The sequence below is a fragment of the Chaetodon auriga genome, chromosome 17 (genome assembly GCF_051107435.1).
Source record: "Chaetodon auriga isolate fChaAug3 chromosome 17, fChaAug3.hap1, whole genome shotgun sequence".
NCBI lineage: Eukaryota > Metazoa > Chordata > Actinopteri > Chaetodontiformes > Chaetodontidae > Chaetodon > Chaetodon auriga.
In genome coordinates, this window is record NC_135090.1 from 24,061,733 (window position 1) to 24,086,027 (window position 24,295).

The 24,295-nt window shown below is 45.2% G+C and overlaps 2 protein-coding genes across 2 annotated transcripts; both read right to left on the reverse strand.

Annotated features, from left to right (window-relative positions):
* Positions 1 to 84: 84 nt before the first annotated feature.
* LOC143335010 (uncharacterized) lies at positions 85 to 2,632 on the reverse strand. Its single transcript, XM_076754105.1, has 2 exons — positions 2,156 to 2,632; positions 85 to 1,210 (listed from the first exon to the last, which is right to left on the reverse strand). The coding sequence occupies exons 1-2, from the start codon at positions 2,271 to 2,273 to the stop codon at positions 180 to 182; spliced, it is 1,149 nt and encodes a 382-aa protein (XP_076610220.1). The 5' UTR covers positions 2,274 to 2,632; the 3' UTR covers positions 85 to 179.
* A 6,172-nt stretch (positions 2,633 to 8,804) lies between these two features.
* On the reverse strand, positions 8,805 to 23,449 carry LOC143335306 (uncharacterized). The gene is made up of 5 exons (XM_076754606.1): positions 23,309 to 23,449; positions 19,674 to 21,298; positions 15,398 to 15,698; positions 12,877 to 13,227; positions 8,805 to 12,238 (listed from the first exon to the last, which is right to left on the reverse strand). Exons 1-5 carry the CDS (start codon positions 23,370 to 23,372, stop codon positions 8,805 to 8,807), a joined length of 5,775 nt encoding a protein of 1,924 aa, XP_076610721.1. The 5' UTR covers positions 23,373 to 23,449.
* Between the last annotated feature and the right edge of the window lie 846 nt (positions 23,450 to 24,295).

Sequence of the window (24,295 nt, forward strand, 5' to 3'; positions counted from 1 at the left end):
GAGGACGAGCCATCAGAGAATGAGGATGAACACAGACAGAAAAACACTTTCAGACACGTTTCCACAGATGACAGGAAGTCAAAGTCATTTCTCAGTGACGGTTTATTGAATTCTACGTTCTCACAGTCTGAGTTGAGCAGGAAGTTCAAACTGTCACCGCTGCTTTCATGTTGACGGCGTCATTCGCCGCCCTCGTTCAGACACTCGTGTCTCTTAAACTGCGACTGCCAAGTGAAGCGTTTGCCACAGACGCTGCAGCTAAAGGGTTTCTCTCCGGTGTGAGCTGCCATGTGTCGCGTCATGTGACCCTTTCGAGAGAATCTCTTGTCACAGACCGAGCAGACGAAAGGTCTGAGTCCAGTGTGAGTCCTCATGTGCTGAACCAAAGTGTGACGCTGCGTGAAACTGGAGTTACAGACCGAGCAGCAAAAAGGTTTTTCTCCCGTGTGGATTCTGAAGTGTGCGAGCAGATCCGAGCGCTGCCTGAACCGTTTAGTGCACAGAGAGCAGCCGAAGGGTTTCTCTCCGGTGTGGACCCTCATGTGTTTGTCCAGCGACCAGCCGTGACTGAAGCTGCTGCTGCAAACCGAGCAGCTGAAGGGTTTTTCTCCTGAGTGACGTCTCAGGTGAGCGGTCAGGTGTTCCCTCCGGCTGAACCTTTTACTGCAGAACGAGCAGCTGAACGGTTTCTCTCCCGTGTGACACCTCATGTGTCTCTTCAGATTCGTCTTGTGGCCAAAGTTTTTACCACATTCAGAGCAGATGAATGATTCTTTGTCAGCGTTTCTCATCTTATTCATCACACAGTTTAAACCTGACTGAGGTTCTCTGGACTCTGTCCAATCCTCATCGCTGACGTCAGTCTCAGAGGAATCTGAAATCTTGTCTTCAGTATCAGGTCTATCTGGATCTGAGGTCCTGTCTGGTCCTGGTCCTCCACAGTCCTCTCCATCAGATCCTGTCTTCATCTGTTCAGTTTGTCTCTGATGAAGCTGTGAGGACTGAGGTTTCTCTTCATCAGCCTCTTCTTCACTCTTCACAGGGACACTGAGTGTGAACTTACTGATATCAGCCTCCTGATTGGTCCACAGTTCCTCCTGTTCCTCTTTAATGTGTGGCAGCTCTGGTGGCTCCTCCTGGTCCAGACTGTCCAGACAGTCCTGCTGCTCAGGAGGATCCTCTTCTTGACTCACCAACAGCTGCTGGACGTCTGTGGAGGATCATGAGATGAAGATGTTACTTTTCCAGTTCATCCAGTAAACACAACAATGACATCAGCTGTCAGTCTGGATCATAATCCAGAAAAAATCTGTTAGAAAACATTGAGTTCATTCACGACGCTGACAGCTGTTAACGTCTCTTCTTCATCATCATCATCATCATCATCATCCTCGGTTTCCTTTAATTCTGTTCATCAATGGATACGATGTGTTATCACCACTAACACACACACACACACACACACACACACACACACACACACACAAACAAACAAACACACCAAACAGGTCTGTTGCAATGATTTGGTCTTTTCAGGTGATTTTCTGTTCTCATCCTGTGATCTTTTCTGACCTCAGTGAACGTCCTCCACACCTCACAGTTGTACAGATAACATGACTGACGAAAGCCCGTTGAGGCAGATGACACTCTTGTTTCCTGATGACACTTTTTGTCTCCTCTTTTCTCTGTTTATGACGCCTGTTGCATTATTATTATTGTTGTTGTTGTTGTTGTTGTTATGTTGTCAAGGACAAGACATGAACAAAGCATGGTACGTCCACTTCTTGGAAACTGGCCAATTACATTCTGTAACGTATGTCTGTTTATTGTACGGGGTTTGGTCAAACCCAACAAGACAAATGTGAACTTTTGTCTGAAAACTGGGCTCATTCTGGCTGAGATCCTGTCATTCTGAGACCAGCGCTTCACTGCTTTATATGTGACCTCAATAACTCCTTGGACTGTGAGCTGAAGATCGCTCCGGACTGTTCTTGAGCTTCCAACAAAAGAATCGGCGCTAACACCGTCACCTCCATGTCGAATAAACTTGTACATTCGAAACGTTTTTCAGGCTCTTCTGTCAAACGACCATTAAAGGTTTATATATTCATCTTTTATTTTCATTCATTCATTCATTCAGAGCCGTTTCAGTTACCGTAAAGTCGAGAGTAGAGTCGCTCTCCTGTCGTCAGTCGCTGCCTCACCAACGCTCTCAGCATCTGGACTTTAGACATTTTCACAAAAACTCCGTCAAAACGCTGTTTGCTCTCCATCAAACGGTCACTGACGAGCGCTGTGTCGCTTCTTCAGTCTCCGACAGCCTGTGTCCGGCTAGCATGCTAAGCTAACTTCAGTCCCCGGCAGCCTGTTTCCAGCTAGCATGCTAAGCTAACTTCCGTAGCTTTGTGGGCAGCACAAAGTCCGTTCAGAGAGATTCACACAGACACTCTGACGGATCTTTACTGTTCGTGTCACTGAACACAACAGCGTGACTCTGCTGATCCGGTTCGACTGGACGCCATCTTACTGGAATGACGTGAATTTAGCGGCAGTAAAGAGAATTACTTCCGTAGTTTTGAAAGTGAAGATTGAGCTTCCGGTTCAGCTTCGGTTGTTCATGATGTTATGAAGTGGGATTTAATTCAGTTGCATATTTAATAGTAGCGGCAGTCAAAACACTGTCAGAACACTTGTAACGCCTGAAGAGTGCGACCAGTCTTTGTGTAATATGAACAGTACGTGAAGTGCCGACAATTACTTCCGGTCTCGAGACGGAAGTATGTTACCGCTGAAAGATGACGGCGGACTTCACTCTTCGGTTGAAAAAGAGTCGGAGTTTACGTCTTCAAAGGCGGGGCGACATTGTAAATTGCCGGATGTGGTTTTAAAACCCGAACTGAAGCTGCAAACAGCAGGTCTGCTTCCCTTTTCCTGCTGGAAACATGTCTCCTCTTCAGCAGAGAGTCAGTGCTAACACCAGCTAAAACTTCCAAAGGCAGCTAACTCCTGATCATTTAGAAACTTGTTGTGACGTATTCTCTCCAGCCAAAGTTTGTCCTCTAATACAGGCCGGGGCGAACGTCAGCAGCATGGCACCCAGACGGAAATTTGATTTTAAATTCAAAGAAAGAGTTTTGCAGTTTGCAGAGGAAAATTCAGGAGAGGAAGCTGCAAGACACTTTAACATCGACTCCAAAAGAATCAGGTACTGGAGGAAACAGAAGGTCGAGCTGCTGTTAGCTGACAAGAGGAGAGCACGGCTAACTGGAGGAGGCAGGAAGAAAGTTAACGTGGAGCTGGAGAGAAAGCTTTCAGAGTGGATTTACTCACTGCGGGACGAACATAAACCAGTGTCAGGACAAATGATAAAGAGGAAAGCTTTGGAGATCTACCCTTCAGTGAGTGATGGAGGCAAGATGTTTGTAGCCAGCAGACGTTGGCTTCAAAGATTTCTGCAGCGCAGCAACCTGTCACTTCGACGTCGCACCACCACGGACCACAAAGACCCGAATCTGCTCACTGAGAAACTTGTTGCGTTTGTTGACTACGTTGGCAAAGCTGTCAGTTCTAAAAGGATTTTAGAGAAGGACATCATTGCGATGGATGAGACTGCAGTTTGGTTTGATATGATTCCCCCCACGACTGGTGATACACCAGAAGCGAAGAGCGTGGCTCTGAAAACGGCGGGAAGCCACCTCACTGTTGTCCTCGCTGCCAAGGCCGACGGCAGCAGACTGAAGCCTTACATTGTCTTCAGAGGGGCTGCAGGTGAAGTTAAGGCCATGCAGCAGCAGATCTCCAGCGCACTGATCGCCACCTCTGCGACCGGCTGGATGAACGACGCTCTCATCGCAGACTGGCTGCAGACCGTGGTGGGGAAAGCCAGCCTCACCCCGCGGCTCCTGGTGTGGGACTCATACCGCTGCCACATTGGTGCCGCTACCAAAGCTGAACTGAAATGTGGCTACAACATCACAACAGCAGTGATCCCGGCAGGCTGCTCCAAGTATATCCAAGCGCCTGATGTGATGTGGACCCAGACCTTCAAGGGGAGTCTGCGTGATAGCTACAATCGGTGGGCAGGCAGGGACGCCGATAAGGAATACACAGCTGGAGGTTATTTAAAAGCCCCGTCCCGTCGTCTGCTGGTGGACTGGGTGGTCGCAGCCTGGGACAAACTGGACAAGGATGTGATCAGAAAGTCTTTCAAAGTTTGCGGACTGTCCGTGAAAACAGACGGGAGCGAAGACGACCTCATCCTCTGCTTCAGGGAAGATCAACCCTGCGCCGCCGGACGGGAGGCGCTCACCCGGGTCCGTCAGGAGAACAGGTGCCAGGCGGCCCACGATGAGGAAGACGAAGAGGAGCTATTTAACAATGAACTTGTTGTTTTTGATGATGATGAGGAGGGTGACAATGATAATGGTGAGGATGATGCCTTTGGGCAGGAGGACGGTGACCACATGTCATGGCTCTGTTTCATTCATCAAGGTGAGCTGATCCTGGCTTTTAGCCTGAAGTTCTGAAATTCTTTCTCGTCCTTCAGAAACAACTTCAGCCGATCAACACTGGCAACCATTTTGAGAAACTGGCAACCAATCCTTGGCTTTTGGTTTTTAACATACAAAATATGGACAGCAAGCAGGAAACATGGATCAATTTTCAATATTTGTTGCATTAGTAATGTTTAAATATTGCTGGAGGAACCAGAACGAGTCGCCGCAGCACTTTACACACCTGCAGACAGCTGCTGGTTTAGAGCTTCGTGATTGGCTGTTAGAAGTTTGTCACGATTATCTTATGGCGCCGCTCTGACTTTGATCATTATGATAATTTGTTGGGTCTCTTAAATGTTAAAAAAAAAGATTTCCAAATACACATAAATAATAACTGTCTGCCTGTGTTTCAGCTTTACCCTCCAACAGCAGAAAACAGATTATAATTAAAGAAGAGCAGCAGGACTGCAGGTCCAGTCTGGACCAAGAGGACCCCCCAGAGCCCCCACACATTAAAGAGGAACAGGAGGAACTGCGGACCAATCAGGAGGGAGAGCAGCTTGGAGGGTTGGAGGAGGCTGATATCAGTAAGTCCACACTCAGTGTCCCTGTAAAGAGTGAAGAAGAGGAAGTGATGAGTGATGAAGAGAAACCTCAGTCCTCACAGCTTCATCAGAGACAAACTGAACAGATGAAGACAGAATCTGATGGAGAGGACTGTGGAGGACCAGGACCAGACAGGACCTCAGATCCACATCGACCTGATACTGAAGACTCTTCTGAGCCTGAGACTGATGACAGTGCTGACTGGAAGGAGAGCAGAGAACCTCGATCAGGTTTAAACACTGAACACAGGTCCATGTGGAAAGAGAGACTCTGTCAGTAGTTTGGTTTGGTCGTTTCATAGCTTTGAGTCAAAGGGGCCACAGGAGACCGACGATGATGTCTGATGATGAAGAAAAGCTGCTCAGTTTGTGAAGATGTTTCAGATGCAGGTCAGAGCCTCAATGAGGGAAAGCCGAAGTCGTCACTGCAGATGTGACCGAGGAGAAAAAGCTTCCAGCTGTTCGTGTTGTCTGAAGGGTTTCACAGGAAGTCATTGTGTTGATGCACATGCCAGACAGGGAGAAACCATTCAATTGCTCCCTCTGTGGCAAAGCTTGTTGTTCCAAATCAAAGCTGACCAAACACGTGAGGGTCCACACCAAAGGGAAACCCGACCACTGCTCAGTTTACGGTCAGAGATTTAGTTCAAACAGCCATCAGACAGAACGTGCTCAGCTGAGATGGTTTGAGCTTTCGCTCACGTGTGTGTTGCTGTAAATGAAAAGCTGCTGCTTGAGCTGAACTGAAGCACATGACGTCTTTCAGTGATGCATGTTTCGACCTCCCGTTAGGAGTCGAAGGGAAACTTTCCTGATGGAGGACATCGTCAGTATTTGGCTGATTTCAGACCAGCGTGAGCCTCAGCGCCCTCCTTCACGACACTTGTCCAATGAAATCTGTGCCTGCACACGTTCGCGGCAGGTGACTTTGTAACATGAACGGCACATTTCTACAGTTGACCTCAGCAACGTCGTGACGACGGACGGCAGGCAGACGTCATCAGTGACGGTCAGACCTAGACTCAGACTCAGACTTGGACTGCTGACTAAGGTCAGGTGTCTGAGGCAGAGCTGCTCTCAGTCCTCTGACTCTGCAGAGGACGATAAACAGCCGTTCTTCACCTGATCGAGTCCACAGTCCAGTATTTAGTCCAGCCCTTCCCCTGGGACAAGGACACAAAGACAGCACGTATGAAAGGTGCTGCACAAATCAGTTTGATTATTATTATTGAACACGCATCAGATTTGTGAAGCTGTGTGTCCAACAGGTTCAGGTTTATGAATGTGAGTCACTGTGGAAACAGGCATGAACTTCATTTCCACAAGAAGAAACAAGCTTAAACACGGATGCAGTTGTCAGATTAACTGAGTGTTTTCCATCAGATCATCATCATCATCATCAGTGCTTCATGGTTCAGGATCATCAGCAATGAAATTATAAGAATGAAATCAATCGCTCCTAAACGTTCGTCTGAGTGATGTTTTACAGAAAGCTCGTAGAAGAATCACCTGAACGTCTCACCTGAACGTCTCACCTGCAGTTGTGTGTTGAAACTATTGAAAATAAAAGAGTGAGACTTCACATGGATTCGGTGTCGTGTTGGTCCTTTGAGAAGCTCAGAGCTGTTTGAGAAACAGAGGAAGTGACTTCTGTGGAAGGTTTCTTTGGTCGCAGCGATCAGCAGGTAAACTGCAACCACGGTGGTCATGTGACTCAACACATGACACATGACACTTGACAGAAAATTGTGAAGGCAACAATAAAAAGATTAATATTTGTTACTATTAATAATTAGACATTTATTTTGGATCGTTTTATTGGTACAGAATTCACAAAGAGACGCTGCAAAAAGCTTTAAAGGATAAAAACTGAACCAACACCAGATTCCATTTGAGCTATTAATGTTGTTAAATATAAAGTTAGACTGTGTGTAGTCTGACAGACACAACTGCTGCTGACTGAACAGGAACATTCAGAGAAACAGAAAAGTGTATTTGTCACATTTCAACGTTCGAGTGCTCTGAAGCTAATTTCCAGGTAAAATACTAAAATGTTGATGAAATATTTGTCGATGTCCAAATTCAGCCCCATCTGCTTCATCACACAGTGAAGTCTGAATATTTGAAACGATGACACCGAATGATATCAAGGCTCCATTCATAGATGAAGTTTATCTTGGAAATGTCAGTGTTTCCTCCAGGATTTGTTTCAGCAGCGGGGGCGGGCTCTCCGGATAAAATTAATAAATAAAAACAACAAATAATTTCGTGATGGGGCTGTAGAATCAGTGGCAAAGTTTGCACCGGGCGTATGTATATGCAGCCAAAATATATGTCCTATATCCTAACAATGCATGGCAGGGGAATTTGAATTAATGACAAAGTTAATTCATGGGATATTTTCCTGCCTATCACTCAAAATATTAACCTACGAGAAACTACAAGGTTAAGTCAGGACAAAGGAGATCTGTGCTGAACTGATTTGGTCTGCTTGTCTCGATCAGCGATTGGGCGCAGACGCTTCAAGTTCAGTGGCTGAGAGAAAAGAAGGGTGAAGATAATTATCGGACTAGAAAAACGCCGTTTTTGTACGCTCGTGTTTTGATGCACAAAACGCTGTTTTTTACGCGCGTTCTTGGAGGACTTCATTACGGCGTAAAAAGCGGCGATTTTTTTTGTGCATTACGGCGAAAAAAACGCCGTTTTCCGCCATAATGAAGTTGAAACGTGTGTGTACACCACATCCTGTGACTGCATGTGGTGGATTTCTGGCAGACTTGGCTTGCCATAGGTGCCTGGTGCTTGACGTGATGTCACTTTCAAGGCCGCGCTCTCGCAAGCAATCAACGTCGGACTCTGCTGTGAAGCTGGAGACGTGGCCGTGGTGTATTTCTGACAAAAAAAAAAAAAAAAAAAAAAAAAAAAAACGAGAGAAAGAAATTTGAAGGAGCGGCGGCTAGGATTTAGGAATGGCGGAGTTTGATGGAGTTCAGCAAAAACACAAAACGCAGCAACGGACCACCAGTTTATCAAAAATGGATTCAACAATGAATGAAAAACTCCAAGTTTCAAGTTTTGGTTTTATTGCCATCTGCAGAAGAAGAAGCAGAAAACATCTGAATCAACTTTTTTGTTGAGTTCCACCTTGTTAACGTTAACATGTAGAAATGACAGTGAATACAAAATACAACATTCAAAAGAAAAAGCACAGATGAGTTCAAGATCAGATCCAACCAGCAGTGAGTCCAGCGAACAAGCATCATTCAGTCAGTATCTAACCCGTCAAACATGGACCGGAAAGAAAAGAGACAATGTTCTTTAGACCTCTTCACTGAAACCAAACACAAAATCACTTCATCTGATCAAAGAAACTAATCTGCAATCATCTGATCGTCAATCACTTTCACACACTGAAGCATCAACATTCAATTCAATTCAATTCAATATTCCTTTATTTGTCCCGCGAGGGGAAATTCCAGAACATGACAAACCTTCAAAGATCAAAGACCTGCTGCTGTGTTCTGACACGTGACAGCTGAGTGACTGCTGGTCTGTTAATCGATCGGCAGATGGATCAATAATGGAAGAACTTGTCAGTTGACGTTTAACTCTCGAGCTTCGTTTCCTCTTCGATCTCGACAACAACAGACGAAAGAGACGTCATGGTTCAAATTCCTCTTTGGTGCAACTGCGTGGTTTCTCTTCAGGATGGCGCCTCACAGGAGGACCCCCCATCACACTCGTGGTATTTCAGCTCTGTGTACCAAGCGAAGCTCTTCTGGCAGGCGCTGCACGTGTACTGTTTCTCCACGGTGTGGACGCCCATGTGAGACTGCATACTTGCCTTATGTGCATACTTTTTACCACATACTGGGCAAATGAAGGGTTTCTCTCCTGTGTGTGTCCTCATGTGTATCTTCAGATGGGACTTGTACAAACAGACTTGACCACAAACAGAACAGAAGAACGCTGCTCTCTTTCCTGTGTGAAGCTTCATGTGGTTCTTCATGTGGTGAATGTACAGAAAGCGTTTGCCACACTCAGAGCAGCCATAAGGTTTCTTTCGAGCTTCCTGTGGTTTCCTGTCGTCTTTCCAGAAATCACTGTCGACGCTGTCGTCGCTCTCAGCTTCAGGGGACTCTGACGCTTTTTGATCAGGGAAACTTAACGAATCACATCCCACAACACTTTCAGAGACTTCATCATTTGTCAAAGTGCATGGACGTTCTCTTGTCTCCTTCCAGAAATCACTGTCTACACTGTCATCACTATCAGGCCGTAAATGTCTGTCTGGATCCGGGTTCCTGGCTGGTCCACAGTCCTCATCATCAGCTTCTGTTTTCATCTCTTCAGTGAGTCTCTGATGAAGCTGTGAGGACTGAGGTTTCTCTTCATCCTCTTCTTCACTCTTAACGGGACTGAATATGAACTTGGTGACATCGGCCTCCTCCAGTCCTTGAAGCTGCTCTTCCTCCCTCCCGATCCAGACTTCCTCCTGCTCCTCTTTAATGAGTGGGGGCTCTGGGTCCTCCTGCTTTGCCCCCCTGTGGACCTCTGTATTGACCCCCGTGTGTTGGCTCAGACCTCCTCTTTCTGTAACGTGCTCCTCACACACTGAGCGACTGAACAGTTTCTCTCCTGGATGATTTCCTCTGTGGATCTTCAGAAGGTGACACGTTGCATCACTGTCAGAGACTTGATTCTGTTCCAGAGAGCTCAAACCTGACTGAGGCTCCCTGCTCTCCTCCCCGTCACCAACACTGACTTCAGTCTCAGGTTCAGAGGAGTCTTCAGTCTGGTCTTCAGTATCAGGTTTATCTGGATCTGAGTTCCTGGCTGGTTCTGGGCGTCCACAGTCTTCTACATTAGCTCCTGTTTCCATCTGTTCAGCCTCTCCGTTCTCCTCAGTCTGGCTTTGTTGAAGCTGTGAGGACTCGCCAGCACACTGATGGTCGTTGAGCTGATAAAGCCGAGCGAATCCTCTGTCGGAAACATTGCACCTGTAGATTTTCTCCTTGGCGTGGACTTCCATGTGTTTTGTCAGATATCTTCTCCAGGCAAATTCTTTACCACAAATAGAGCAACTAAACTGAGTTTGTCTTGTGTGGATTCTCATGTGTTTCACTAAAGACTCGCTGTCAATAAAACCTGTGTGACAAACTGAGCAGCAAAAAGGTTTTTCCCCTGAGTGACACGACATGTGAAAACTTAAACTTTCACACCTGGCAAAAGCTTTACCACAAACTGAGCAACTAAATGGTTTCTCTCCTGCATGAATTCTCATGTGTACCTGCAGAAGGTGCTCATCGCCGAATCCTTCACCATCCTGAGAGCAGCTGAACAATCTGTGGGCCGTCATCTGTTCCACAGTTCTGCTCTGATGAAGCTGTGAAGACTCACAGTCACATTTGTGGCTCATGAGCTCCGACTCTGAAGCAAACGTTTTCTCACAAACAATACAAGTGGGTGGTTTCTCTCCTATATGGACAGATATGTGTCTCGTCAGATATCCTCCTGTGGCAAATCCTTTGCCACAAAATAAGCAGCTGAACGGTTTCTCTCCTGTGTGACATCTCGGCAGAGTGGGACTGTGCTCAGATCTGATGTGATGTGCAGAGCCGAAAGCTTTCTTCTCAGGATTAGATGCTGGAACACCAACAAAGACTTGTTCGTTTTTCAGATGGTTTAGACCCGACTGATGTCTGCAGATATCGATGTTAACGCCTACACGTGTCTTGGGTTCAGTTTCACTTGTATCATCAGAGGAGTTCGGTGGTTTCTTGCCTGTATTACATCCATCGTTTCCAGAGACTTTTTTAGTTCTCCGATAGGTGAAACCTGACTGATGTTTCCTGGTCTCTTTCCAAAAATCAATGTCAACACTGTCATCAGTTTCAAAAGACAACTTGGTCTCTTTATCAGTATCTGCTTTGAAATGTTTATACGGATTCAGGTTCTTGACTGGTTCTGATCCTCCACAGTCCTTTCCATTAAAGCCACTTCTTCTTTGCTGCGAGGACTCACCGAGACACTTGTGTTTTTTGATCTGAAACTGCCAGAAGAATCTTCTCCCACACTCACTGCAGCTGAAGGGTTTTACCCCCGAGTGAACTGCCATGTGCTGCGTCATAATCCCTCTTTGCGAAAACCTTTTCCCGCACACAGTGCAACTGTATGGTTTTTCTCCTGTGTGAGTTCTCATGTGGATCTCTAGGTGGGAACTAAACTGCCGTTTCTTCCCACAAACAGTGCAGGTGAACAGTTTCTTGCCTTTATGCATTCTGATGTGGGTCATCAGAAGGTAATTGTTAGGAAACGTTGCATCACATTCAGAGCAGCTGAGCGGTTTCTTGCGTTTGTCGTTTCGGCTTCGGTGATGCTGCGATGGGACACTTGCACACTTGTGGATTTTGAGCTGTGACGTCCCTCTGAATCTTTTGCCACAGTCACTGCAGCTGAACGGTTTCACCCCTGAGTGAGTGGCCATGTGGTACGTTAGAGCTCCTTTGTGTCTGTAAGTTTTCCCACAAACCGAGCAGATGTACGGTCTCTCTCCGGTGTGCGTCTTCAGGTGGTAGTCCAGACCTGCTTTCTGAGTAAACCTTTTACTACACAGAGAGCAACTGAAGGGTTTCACTCCTGTGTGAGTTCTCATGTGTATATTCAGATTCCCTCTGTGTTTGAAGGTTTTTCCGCACACAGAGCAGCGACATGATTTTCTCTCACCGTCCTTCCAGTCTTCATCACAACCGTCACTCTCAGGTTCAGAAAAGTCTGAGGCCTTGTCTTCAGTATCAGGTCTGTCTGGATCTGGGTTTCTGTCTGGTCCTGGTCCTCCACAGTCCTCTCCATCAGATCCTGTCTTCATCTGTTCAGTTTGTCTCTGATGAAGCTGTGAGGACTGAGGTTCCTCTTCATCAACCTCTTCTTCACTCTTCACAGGGACACTGACTGTGAACTTAGTGATATCGGCCTCCTCCAGCTCTCCAAGCTGCTCTCCCTCCTGATTGGTCCACAGTTGCTCCTGTTCCTCTTTAATGCGTGGGGGCTCTGGGGGGTCCTCCTGGTCCAGACTGGACCTCCACTCCTGCTGCTCAGGAGGATCCTCTTCTTTCTTCACCGACAGCTGCTGGACGTCTGTGGAGGATCATGAAACACAAACACTCATTATGGACGTCCAAAGACAAACAGAGATACAGCTGCTAACCCTAAATACAACACAAACACTTGTCAATAGGCCTGAGAACCAGCAGACCACATCGGAGGTTCAAAGTCCTGGTGTCATTCTGGACTCTGACTTGAACTTTGACACTCACATTAACAAAATGACCATTTTTCCACCGAAGAAATGTCGTCAAAGGAAGGTCGATCTGACAGATTTGTACACCGAGTTCAGAACTGCCACCAGACCAGAAAAGAGAGCATGAGTCCACTTTGAGCTGCTCTGCACTGCCCCCCATTTCTGTGTTTATGTGTTAATATCCTGTGACCTTCATTGAAAGCTCTTATCAACCAATGAGAGCTCTCTGGTCCTCGACCAATGCTGCTGTTTTTAACTCTTCTTATTCAGGTGAGCCTGCAGGTAAAGAGTTACACTTTCTATGAAGACCACATCTGTGGGGGTCGCACCTAAGAAGACCTCATACACAACAACCGACACACAATGCAAAGTCCAGAGAGCAGACAGAAACTTTCATCAGGTGCGAGCTGGTCTGGCTAACGTTAGCTTAGCATCAGCTCCCTGCAACATTAGCACAGCAGTAAACTAAACAAACCTGCTCTTCGCAGCTTTATTTCAGGCTTTAAAAGCACATCCAGCAGTTTTCTCTGGCGGTCCATCTCCTTTTCAAATCCACAAATTGTTTCCTCAAAATATCCAATCAGATCTTCTCGAGCCGCAGTCAGCAGCTGCCATTTGAAGAAATCTTTATGCTCCTGAAACACGGACATTTCGGTGATATCGGCCTTCAGCCCATCAAGCTGCTCTCCCTCCTGATTGGTCCACAGTTCCTCCTGCTCCTCTTTAATGAGTGGGGGCTCTGGGGGGTCCTCCTGGTCCAGACTGGATCTCCAGTCCTGCTGCTCAGGAGGATCCTCTTCTCGACTCACCGACAGCTGCTGGACGTCTGCAGGAAACAGGAAACAGGAAACACAAACAGAGACATTTTCGATTATACCTCAACTTCTTCCTTCACATCTGTTTTGGAATCTTAATATTTTTTCTTTGTTCAGTGAAAACAGTCAAATCGTGTTTTTCATTATTTTTGTAACACTGTCGCCGTGAAAAACGACAACATAATGACAAACTTCAGCTCTTAGTGTCCTCCTCGACGGTCCTCAGCGTCTTCAGGGAGAATCAAAGAATCTAGAAGAACAACGTCGACGATCAATTGATCGACTGACCAACTGATCGATCAATTGGTTGATTGTTGGAGATTTGGGCTCGAAGCTGTAGGCTTCTCTTTGTGTACGGTGTGAAATGTCTGCGCTGCCTTTAAGCTGACTGATCGACCAGCAAACCGATCATCTGAACTGTTTCCGTTCTCTTTTTTCTTTTTTGACACTTTCCTTCTTGTTTCAGCGGCAGGTCGCTCCTGCTGGCGGTTTCACCTGTTCTCTGGTCTTTAGATTTGTCTTGATGTTGTTCTTGTTTGCTGACTCTAAATAACTTTGGTTGTTGTCTTTAAAGTGTCGTTGTTTTGACTTCAGACAGACGAAGCGTCGCTGTGGACGATGACGAGGTCTGAAGAAAGAATAAAGTAGATTTTTAGTCAAAATGAAGTTTTCTCTGTATCAATGTGTCTGTCAGTGGATAATGTAGAGACACGCTGTCTTCACTCAGGGACTGTTCGTCCAGAGGAGGCCGGAGGACGGACAGAGAGCTTCATCACACGGAGCAACGACCATCACCTGAAGATCAACATCAGCTCAACCAATCAGCTTCTGCTGGACGACGCTTCAAACGTGGACGTTAACGATAATTTAGAACATTTATTCAAAGACTTCGTCATGATGATAAAATCCACAGATACAAGAAATATTTCTAGATTATCAGTATCATCGTGTGATTTTTATTGGCTCGGTCAAATGTGACAAAGGGTCGCTGAGATGTGACAGTTTGTCCTTTTTGGCCGCAGCAGGCACCAGTACTGAGTCAGTTTGAGCCTTTCGTGGAGGGAAAGAACGTCGCTGTGAAGGAAACGGCTCATCCTGCTCATAAAGCTAAAGCCGATCAATCATGCAGCAGTTTCGATCAGCTAACTCAGTAACCATGGCAACAGGTATAAACACTCTCTGACCGATATCTGTGCGACAGCAGCTGAGGCTCATGGGTAATGTAGCATCCAGAAGGACACCGGCAGCGTCACAGCCCGCAGCTCCTCCTCTTCAGCACAGAGGAAGGTTTCTCCGACGCCTGAAGAACGACGACGTGTCTGATCTGCTGAAGGAGCCTCGAGGCGTTGACGCGCTCGGTTTGGTGGCGGTCTCTCGGCCCACGATCACTGCACATCGCTCGGATGAACTCATACTTAAGATGACCTTCTGACCACCATGTTTTTTACCTTGTTTTGTTTCTGCTGTTCGTATTGTTCAGATGTGATCGTTGCTGCAGAGACGTACGGAGGCACAGAAATGGGCAACCTTTTACTCGAATACGTGGATTATATCCTCTCATTACTATTGTTTACTTACTCTTATTTTTTTTACTTACTTATTCATTTTGTATTTTTTCTTTATTCATTTATTATTTTGCCTAGTTTTTTGTCTTCCTGTATTTGTGTCGACAGTTCATCTAAAAGTTGAAACTCAATAAACATTCATTCATCTTCTTTACCCGCGCATCCCATTTCAGGGTTGCGGGGGGCTGGAGCCTATCCCAGCTAGCAATGGGCGAGAGGCGGGGTACACCCTGAACCAGCCGATCGCAGGGCTACATACACAGACACACAGACAGACAACTCACACACTCACACTCACACCTACGGACAATTTAGAAACCAATTAACCTACCGAGCATGTTTTTGGTCTGTGGGAGGAAGCCGGAGTGCCCGGAGAGAACCCACGCATGCACGGGAAGAACATGCAAACTTCACACAGAAAGGCCCTGCCCGACCCAGGGTTCGAACCAGCAACCTTCTTGCTGTGAGGCACACGCACTACCTGCTGCGCCACCGTGCCGCCCCTCAATAAACATATTGGTTAAAAAAAAAAGCGAAACAGAGGATGGATGGTCTGGCTAACGTTAGCTTAGCATCAGCTCCCTGCAACATAAGCACAGCAGTAAACTAAACAAACCTGCTCTTCGCAGCTTTATTTCAGGCTTTAAAAGCACATCCAGCAGTTTTCTCTGGCGGTCCATCTCCTTTTCAAATCCACAAATTGTTTCCTCAAAATATCCAATCAGATCTTCTCGAGCCGCAGTCAGCAGCTGCCGTTTGAAGAAATCTTTATGCTCCTGAAACACGGACATTTTAGTGATATCGGCCTCCAGCCCTCCAAGCTGCTCTCCCTCCTGATTGGTCCACAGCTCTTCCTGCTCCTCTTTAATGAGTGGGGGCTCTGGGGGGTCCTCCTGGTCCTGGATCCTCGTCTTGACTCACCGACAGCTGCTGGACGTCTGTGGAAGAAAAGGAAATCAGAGTTAAAGCTTGAAATACTGATGTTTTTTTAAAGGCCAAGAATTTGCTGGATGAACATTAATTCCTAGAAAATGTTGTGTAGCTCGATGTCACAGTATTTCAATATAAATGTACAATAATTAACATCTGCTGAGAGATTTAATTATGGAGGCCAGACTTCAAGACATCTGGACAAAAACTAGTTGAACTACTTGGCTCAGTTTTCTCGGCTGCTCCTCGATGAGCCGACAGAAGAACTTTTCAAAAATCTTTTAAAAACTGTTTGTGAAGAATTTAAAGTAGTTTGTCTCTGGTGTTGGTTTTCCCTCTCATGGATGTCGTGCACAAAAACAGAGATTTGAAGAGTTAATTTTCAGAGGGAATCGTCAAAAGTGTTTTTTTTTTATGTCTGCTCTCCAATCAGATTCAGGTTTCCTCATCGTCTCACCGTCGAGTAATTCCCGCGACTCAGACGTGACACACGTGACGCATCACACGGACAAACTCCACCTCTCTGATGTTGTTGAAGTGCAACCAAAATAATCTGTAAATCAAGATGTCATCACACGTTTTAGAAGGCTTTTATTTTGAAATCCAACATCAGAGGATGACCTCTGCTGTCTTTCTGAAGTCTGACTGATTCTTTCTCATTAAGTGTGATTAATTATTCACACGATTAAAATGACAATCACATTCATGACTGACACTTTTATTTTGAAAATCAGCTCTTACATCATGTTCAGTCTATACGTTCCGCAGAACAACGTGAGCTCGGCTAGCTTGACTGTTCTTAGAATTAGAGACGAACTTGACTGCAGGACTGAGATGTAGTGAAGTCTGAGTCTTCATACAGTACCAGAAAATGAAAACTCAAGTACAAGTACCTCGAAGTTGTACTCCACTAAATATACTCTGTTGCGTTCCATCACTGTTTTTCACAAATAAAATGACGCAATGACGTCAACAATAACCAATAAACAAAACGAGAGAACAAAAAGAAAGTTTTAGCAGGAGCTAGCTGCGGCTAACAGGCAGACTATGGAGCGTTTAGCTAACGTTTGTTTAGCCTCATTAGCAGAGCTTCAAACATGTTTTCAGGTGAAAGAAAACAAGCCTCGCAGCCTTTAAACACATCCAGCAGTTTTCATGTCAGTCGATCTGCTTTTCATACCCGGATATTGTTGACGCCAAATGTCCAATCAGATCTTCTCGAGCCGCAGTTTGAAGAAATGTTTCTGCCCCTGAAATCTGGACATTTTCCTCTGATCAAACAAACACTGACGACGAGGACTCAAACACGTTTGCTCTGCTCGTCGAGGACAGCAGCTCGTCCAGGCATGCTAACTGTTCTCCGCCGGAAGGAACGACACCCGGAAACACAAACACAACTTCCGCTACACGCCTCTGACCTTCAGAATAAAAGGTTGATAGTTTGGGAAAATAATTGAAATACAATACATTTATTCTTATTACATTTATTATTTATTGTCATATGGTGGAAGGTAACAAAGTATATTTACTCTAGTGGTGTAATTAAGAACAAATTTACTTTAGCATTTCCAGTTAATGCTACTTTCAACTTTACTCCATTACATTTGTCTGACAGCACTAGTTACTCTTCAGATTCCTTCCTGTCCAGTGAAAAGCTTGTATGAAGGATGAAGAGTTCCTTCATGTCTTCTTCAGCTCAGAAAACTCTTTAAAAAGCCTCTTGGATTAGCTGAAAATACATCGTCACAAAGCTGAAAACAGCCTGTTTAGAGCTGCTCAGTCTTCAGCAACAGGTACAGACAAAAGGGGCTTTTGACAAAATTTCCCATCTTGAATTTAGCTAAAAACACAAATCTTGTGTTGCCTTCATTAACAGAACTGTGACAGGTAGCAGGAGGTCGAGCTACAGGTAGATCAACGACTATTTACAAAAATCAGAAGCTTACTGGATGCTGAGGCTGGAAGGTGGACAGGTGACACAAACTGCAACAAAGCAACAAGGACGGACTCTGAATGGGAATGAGGTGATGAGGCAGTGGAGACAGGTGAGCAGGTGGGCAGCGCAATCCAGGTGAGTGAGACGAGAGAGTCAGAAGACATCTGGTGGACAGGACGAGAATGATGAGGCTGAATGGAGGGACAGAGAGGCTCTTCATGCTTCCTTTTTTCACTTCATTAAATCCGAGTGAATCAGATGCTGTTAATTGAGATTATTGACAAAAAAATGTAAATGAGCTGTTTGTTTGAATTCATAAAACACATCGTGTCGACCTTACAGAACAGAAACCAACAAAAAGATTTAAGGTCCATCAAGAAACAAGAGGAAAGAGAAGAGGAGGAACAGAGACCTTATTTATCATAATCACAAACCAGGCATCCCATAATAAAAGACAAGACTGACGGAGTGATCCGTCAAAAGGCCTCAGATTTGGGTTCTTAAACTGACGACACTGAAGACGTGCACACGCACACGTTTAACTGACGGATCTGCGTTTCTTTCACTTTCTTCCAAAGTTACATGACGAACAGACGAGCTGATGAAACAAGAAGAAACTGTGACGACGGCGAGTTCACTGACTGTAAATGAGGTAAAAAAAAGAAAGCCCAGAAAACAGTTCATTAGATGTTTATTTAAGGATAAAAGAAGTGAATCAAATGAAGGCTGTCCACTCTGTCAGTCCACTTTCAATAGAAATTCAAGTTCACACAACTCATATGAAACATGAGGCGTCGTCAGCGTGTTCACGCAGTCAAGACGAGTCTGGAGTTCAGTCGGCTTCTCACCTCGACTGAAACCAAACACCAAGGATTTACTGAAACTCACCTTTAGAATAATACGTACGTGATCTGAATATCCAGAAATACGTAATAATTGCTGTTAAAACTAAGAGTGACGTGTGATATTCAGCCATGACTTAGTGACGATTAGAGGAGGATGATGGAGTTTCTTCTCCATAAAAGAGCTAAAAACCACAGCAACAATCAGAGCAGCACCTCCTCCTCCTCCTCCTCCTCGTCACCTGATCTCATCCCGACTGAACGCTCAAAGTGAAACGTATTGAAGGCTGAACGCGCAGCAGATTAACGATGACTTTGTGGAGTTTCATGGTTAGAAACTAGAACCTGCCTCAGTGTCTATGTGACAGGAAAGCTGCAGTTTGTCTTTTAGAGACCAAATCAAACCACGATGACTGAAGTGAATGAACTTCTGTTTGACTTCATCAGACCTGAAGGTTCAGTTGGTGAATCTGGACACTGGAGGAGGAAAAGCTGGAGGACAGACTGTCGAGCGACAGACGCTGATGGAAGCTTGAGCGGAAAACTTAAAATCCTGTTCAAAGAATCAGAATTAAATCAGCCACAAACATTCAGCTCGATTCTTTTCAAAGACAAAGATTTAAGTGCTTTAAATTCAGTGACGTTTGTCTCACAGAGACTTCACCTGGACGTCTGTCAAACGGACAGTTCAGGCTTCCTGAGATGGTTCCTACGAAGTCCTCATGTGTCCTTGTTCCTCCGACAGTCAACAAAGCTGGAAGGAGATCAGCCGTCAGTCAGCAGCAAAACGCACTTTTTCACCAAAAGCAGACCCAGACACACTCAGTGGAACCAGTTCGAGCGATTTCTGTCACTCAGCTCTTTTCTTTTTGTTGCTGCATCAGATTCACAATAAGAGATATTTACAGAAATCAATGAAGAACATGAAATATATTGACTTTGAGCTGATTTCAGGTCAGTTTGTGTCAGAGAGGATCAGATTAGCTGATCACTTCGTGTTTGACTGATATTTCAAACAGCACCCAGACATTGTTGGATTCAGGTTGTATTTTCAATAGAAAATGAATTCAGCTGCTGACACAGTTCAGATCTTTGTGGTCATTTTTTGTCTCTCTACGTGAAAATGTTGTAACAACCACCAAACATGAATTCAGGACGACGAGTTTTGAGTCTCAGGATTAAACACACGAATGGTTTTTGACCAGGAGCTTCTTATTGAATCCTTTCCCACAAACGCTGCATTTGTAGAGTTTCTCCCCCGTGTGAATGGTCATGTGCTCCGTCAGATGAATATTTTGTTTGAAACTTTTCCCACAGACGGAGCAGCTGAATGGTTTCTCTCCCGTGTGAATCCTCATGTGTGTCTTCAGGTTTCCCTTCAGGCTGAACTTCTTGCCGCACTCTGAGCAGCTGAACGTCTCTTTGGCTGAAGCCTTTTTCTCACTTTGGTTTTGACAAATCTGCGAGGACTCGCCGACACACTTGTGAGTTCTGAGCTGCGTGTACCACGTGAACCTTCTCCCACAAGCGCTGCAGCTGAAGCGTTTCTCCTCGGTGTGGACGGACATGTGCAGCGTCATACGTCTCTTATGTGCAAAGCGTTTCTCGCAGAACGGGCAGCTGAACGGTTTCTCTCCGGTGTGAATCCTCATGTGAAGCTGCAGAGTTCCTTTCTGGCTGAAGCTTTTCCCACAGAATGAGCATTCGAAGGGTTTCTCTCCGGTGTGAATCCTCATGTGAGCCAAAATGTTTCCGCTGCAGCTGAATCGTTTCTGGCAAACGGAGCAGCTGAAGGGTTTCTCTCCGGTGTGAGTCCTCATGTGGCTCATCAGATGATCTCTGCGACAAAACGTCCTCCCACATTCAGAGCAGCTGAACGACTCTTTGTCAGAATTACATCTCAAATCGCCAACAGACACTTCATCGTGTTTCACAGAGTTTAAGCCTGACTCAAGCTCTCTGCTCTGCTTCCAACCACCATCACTGGCCTCAGCTTCAGCTTCAGGTTCTAGAGGTTCATCTTGAGTAACTGATTGTAAATGTCCGTCTGGATCTGAGCTCCTGGCTGGTTCTGGTCCTGGGTGAATGTTTCTGCTGCTGACGCTGAACGTTTTCTTTCCTGTGTGGATTTTCATGTGTCTGCTAACATCTCCGCTGTATCTGAAACGTTTCTTACAGACGGAGCAGCTGAAGGGTTTCTCTCCGGTATGAAGTCTCATGTGACTGATTGAGTTTCCCTTCTGAGAAAATCTTTTGCCACAAAAGGAGCAACTGAAGGGTTTCTCTCCCGTGTGAATCCTCATGTGTGCGTTCAGATGAGGCTTGCGACCAAACCTTTGACCGCACTCGGAGCAGCTGAACGATCTTTCGACAGTGTTACAGTTAAAATCACCCAAAGCGACGTCACTCGCCTTCCCAGAGGTTAAAACTGATGGAGCTCCACTGTTTTCCTCCCAGTCACCATCACTGACTTCAGTCTCAGAGGAGTCCGAAGGCTTCTCATCAGGATCTACAGGTCTGTCTGGTCCTGGTCCTCCACAGTCCTCTCCATCAGATTCTGTCTTCATCTGTTCAGTTTGTCTCTGATGAAGCTGTGAGGACTGAGGTTTCTCTTCATCAACCTCTTCTTCACTCTTCACAGGGACACTGAGTGTGAACTTACTGATATCAGCCTCCTGATTGGTCCACAGTTCCTCCTGTTCCTCTTTAATGTGTGGCAGCTCTGGTGGCTCCTCCTGGTCCAGACTGAGCCTCCAGTCCTGCTGCTCCTCTTCACCAACAATCACTTTTCGGACGTCTGAAGGTAAAGCTGAAACACACACGGAGAAGTTCATGTAAACCAGTTTTGTTCATTTGTCTCATCCTGGACTAACCTGAGTGAGTCCTTGTGGGACCGATGTGGTTTGTTGTCCCGCTGGTGGTCTCAAACTGAGTCACTGATCCACAAGTAAAGTTTTTGTCTGTCACTGATCTGATCAATGGATCGTCTCAGTTCTACTTGAGTTTTTAATCACTCTAAATGTGGATTTGTTTCCTGTCTGACTGAACGTGGTTCATTCATTCAGGTTTGACTTCATGTGGATTCTTATTGGCTCTGTCCACTCACCTGTACCTGCCCAGTGTTTCATTCTCTTTGCTGTTGTTGCTATGACACCTGAATTTCCCCTCTGGGACCAATAAAGATTTCTCACTCACAACAAACAAACAACACGAAACAACCAACCATAACACCTGAAAACATGCTGCTGCCATGTTTTTGAGTCCTGTTGCCCCGTCAGCCAATGACGGATCATCGTCTCACCTTGTGAAGTTTATTATTACAAGAGAAACAAAGAAAGAGATGAAGTTGTTTCAATGACGTGTTTTTCTGATAAAAAGTGAATATTTAGAATAGAATAGAATAGAATAGAATGCCTTTATTGTCATTATACGTGGTGTACAACGAGATTTAAGACAACTCTGGTGGTGCTGTACTAGAAAAAGAATAAATAGCAAATAGTAATAGCAAATAAAAAGTATAGTGCAGAAGAGGCATTATCAGTATGATAAATGACATTTAACAGTGTGATGAATGACATTTAACAGTATGATAAAGAGATTTAACAGTATGGTAAATTTAACAGTAGGTCATATTTGCAGGAGCAAAAAGAAGTTTCAGCAGCAGTGTGATATATTGCACGTATTGGTTAAATAGTGACAACAAAATGCCACAATAACATTAAAAATGTTAAAACGTGCAAAGAATCTTTTTTAAATGAGGAAAATTTCTCACGTTACTCAGAATCTTCGCTCGTGTTTTCGCTCACATTGGCGACGATTCGCTGCTGAAGAAAACAAAATTAAACATGAAGAGTTCTTTCATGTCTTCTTCAGCTCAATGAACTCTTTAAAAAGCCTCTTGGATCAGCTGAAAATGCATCGTCACAGAGCTGAAAACAGCCTGTTTCTCTGAGCTCGTCAGACTTTTTGGAGATACAAGGTTTCTGTATGAACACCAGCAGCTTGTACGGTCTCGGTGAGAAGTCGTGGGATCACGATGAAGCTCGATGGGTTGACGACGTCGTAATGACCCGACCGGATATTTAAAGTTTGACTTTGTGGATGATTGTTTTTATTAGTGTAGAAGAAGAAGAGTTGAGCCTAAGTCTCATTTCTCCTTCATGGACTAAGTTTGTTCCACTGAGGAGCAGCTGAGTCTCCTGCGACGCCTTGTGGTGAAACTCGGTACGACCGCTTCAGGATTTAATATGAAACTTCACCTCAACTCTAACTCACATACTTTTACTTCGATCAGATTTTGAATGCTGGACTTTACTTGTAGTGGAGTACTTTTACAGTACGGTATTAATACTTTTACTTCAGTGAAGGACCCAAGTACTTCTCGCAATGCTGTGTACACATACTGCGAGAAGGTACTTCAAGTTGTCTTGTTCATAAAATAAATGTTCCAGGTTCTTTCTTCATGTACCACAAAGTCTCATCATGACTAATCCCCCCCCCCCCCGTGTGGTACTAGTACTTTTACTCCCGGTCAAGTATCTGAGTGCAGTCTCGTTTCTGGTGGACCGGACTCAGCTTGAGGACACCGAACCCGAAGCTTCTTTGGACTCTGGCGGACCTGAACGTGTCTCAGAGCTCGTGTCCGTTCGTCACTTTCAAAAACACAAAGATAATCAACAGAAAAGAGGAAAAACTGAACGTCAGCAGACATGAAGCGTCCATGAAACCGGTTTACTTCACCGGCTGCAGGAGCTAGCTGCGGCTAACGTTAGCTTAGCACAATTAGCATAGCGGTACACAGCGGAAGAAAAGAACAAACCTTCTCCTCGAAGCTTCGTTTCTGCCTTTAAGTTCACGCCCAGCAGCTTCTGGTATCGATCCATCTCTGAGCTGATTTAAAGACGAAACAATCGACGACTTTTCTCCGAATTAACCAACAGGTTTGGGTCCAGCCACTGAGCGCTCTGTGACGGAAGTATAACTGAATACTTCCGGGGACCCGTTTGCAAAATAAATCCTTTCGACATCCCACCAGCTGGTTGTTAATTTGACTTGTTCGTAAAAATATATTTGCTGTGCGCACGTGTTCAATTCATAACAATAATATAAATATCAGCACATTCACACGATTTGGTGATTTATTTGCCCATTAGTGTAACGCAGGAAACAAGAAGCAAACAATGGAAATAAACTATTCTTTATTTACGGCTCTGTTAAATAGATTCACATTAATGAAATATGTTGTGATCACAGCTGAGACACAGTCGCTGCTTCACCAACGCTCTCAGCATCTGGACTTTAGACATTTTCACACAAACTCCGTCAAAACGCTGTTTGCTCTCCATCAAACGGTTACTGACCAGCGCTGTGTCGCTTCTTCAGTCCCCGGCAGCCTGTTTCCAGCTAGCATGCTAAGCTAACTTCCGTAGCTTTGTGGACAGCAAAAAGTCCATTCAGACACACAGACACTCTGACGGATCTTTACTGATGTGTCGGCCGCGAGGGAAACGGCTCAGAGCCGGAACCCATTTGATTCTTTTGTGTGTGTGTGTGTGTGTGTGTGTGTGTGTGTGTGTGAGAGAGAGAGACAAACTGCAGGAAACGCAGTAAAACTTGTATTTCAGTGACTTCGATGACACAAAGGCAGACAGATTCTCTGTTGTTTCACTGTAAAAAGTTAAAAGTTGATAAATCTTAGACATCCAATCAGACGTTGGGTCTTGTGTTTGTCTTAGCACTTTAAATGTATTTTTTGTAGCACTCTGTTAAATGTTGAGTGTAATAAGCCGTATAAATAATAAACATT

What these genes read in the sequence shown, in the direction of transcription:
- LOC143335010 (XM_076754105.1), bottom strand. Translation starts at nt 2,273, where the DNA reads ATGGAGAGCAAACAGCGTTTTGACGGAGTTTTTGTGAAAATGTCTAAA. An exon ending in ACTCTACTCTCGACTTTACG is followed by an intron (nt 1,211 to 2,155) that starts GTAACTGAAACG and finishes GATCCTCCACAG; the next exon opens with ACGTCCAGCAGCTGTTGGTG.
- LOC143335306 (XM_076754606.1), bottom strand. Translation starts at nt 23,372, where the DNA reads ATGGATCGATACCAGAAGCTGCTGGGCGTGAACTTAAAGGCAGAAACG. An exon ending in AACGAAGCTTCGAGGAGAAG is followed by an intron (nt 21,299 to 23,308) that starts GTTTGTTCTTTT and finishes TGTGTGTTTCAG; the next exon opens with CTTTACCTTCAGACGTCCGA. An exon ending in AATAAAGCTGCGAAGAGCAG is followed by an intron (nt 12,239 to 12,876) that starts GTTTGTTTAGTT and finishes GATCCTCCACAG; the next exon opens with ACGTCCAGCAGCTGTCGGTG.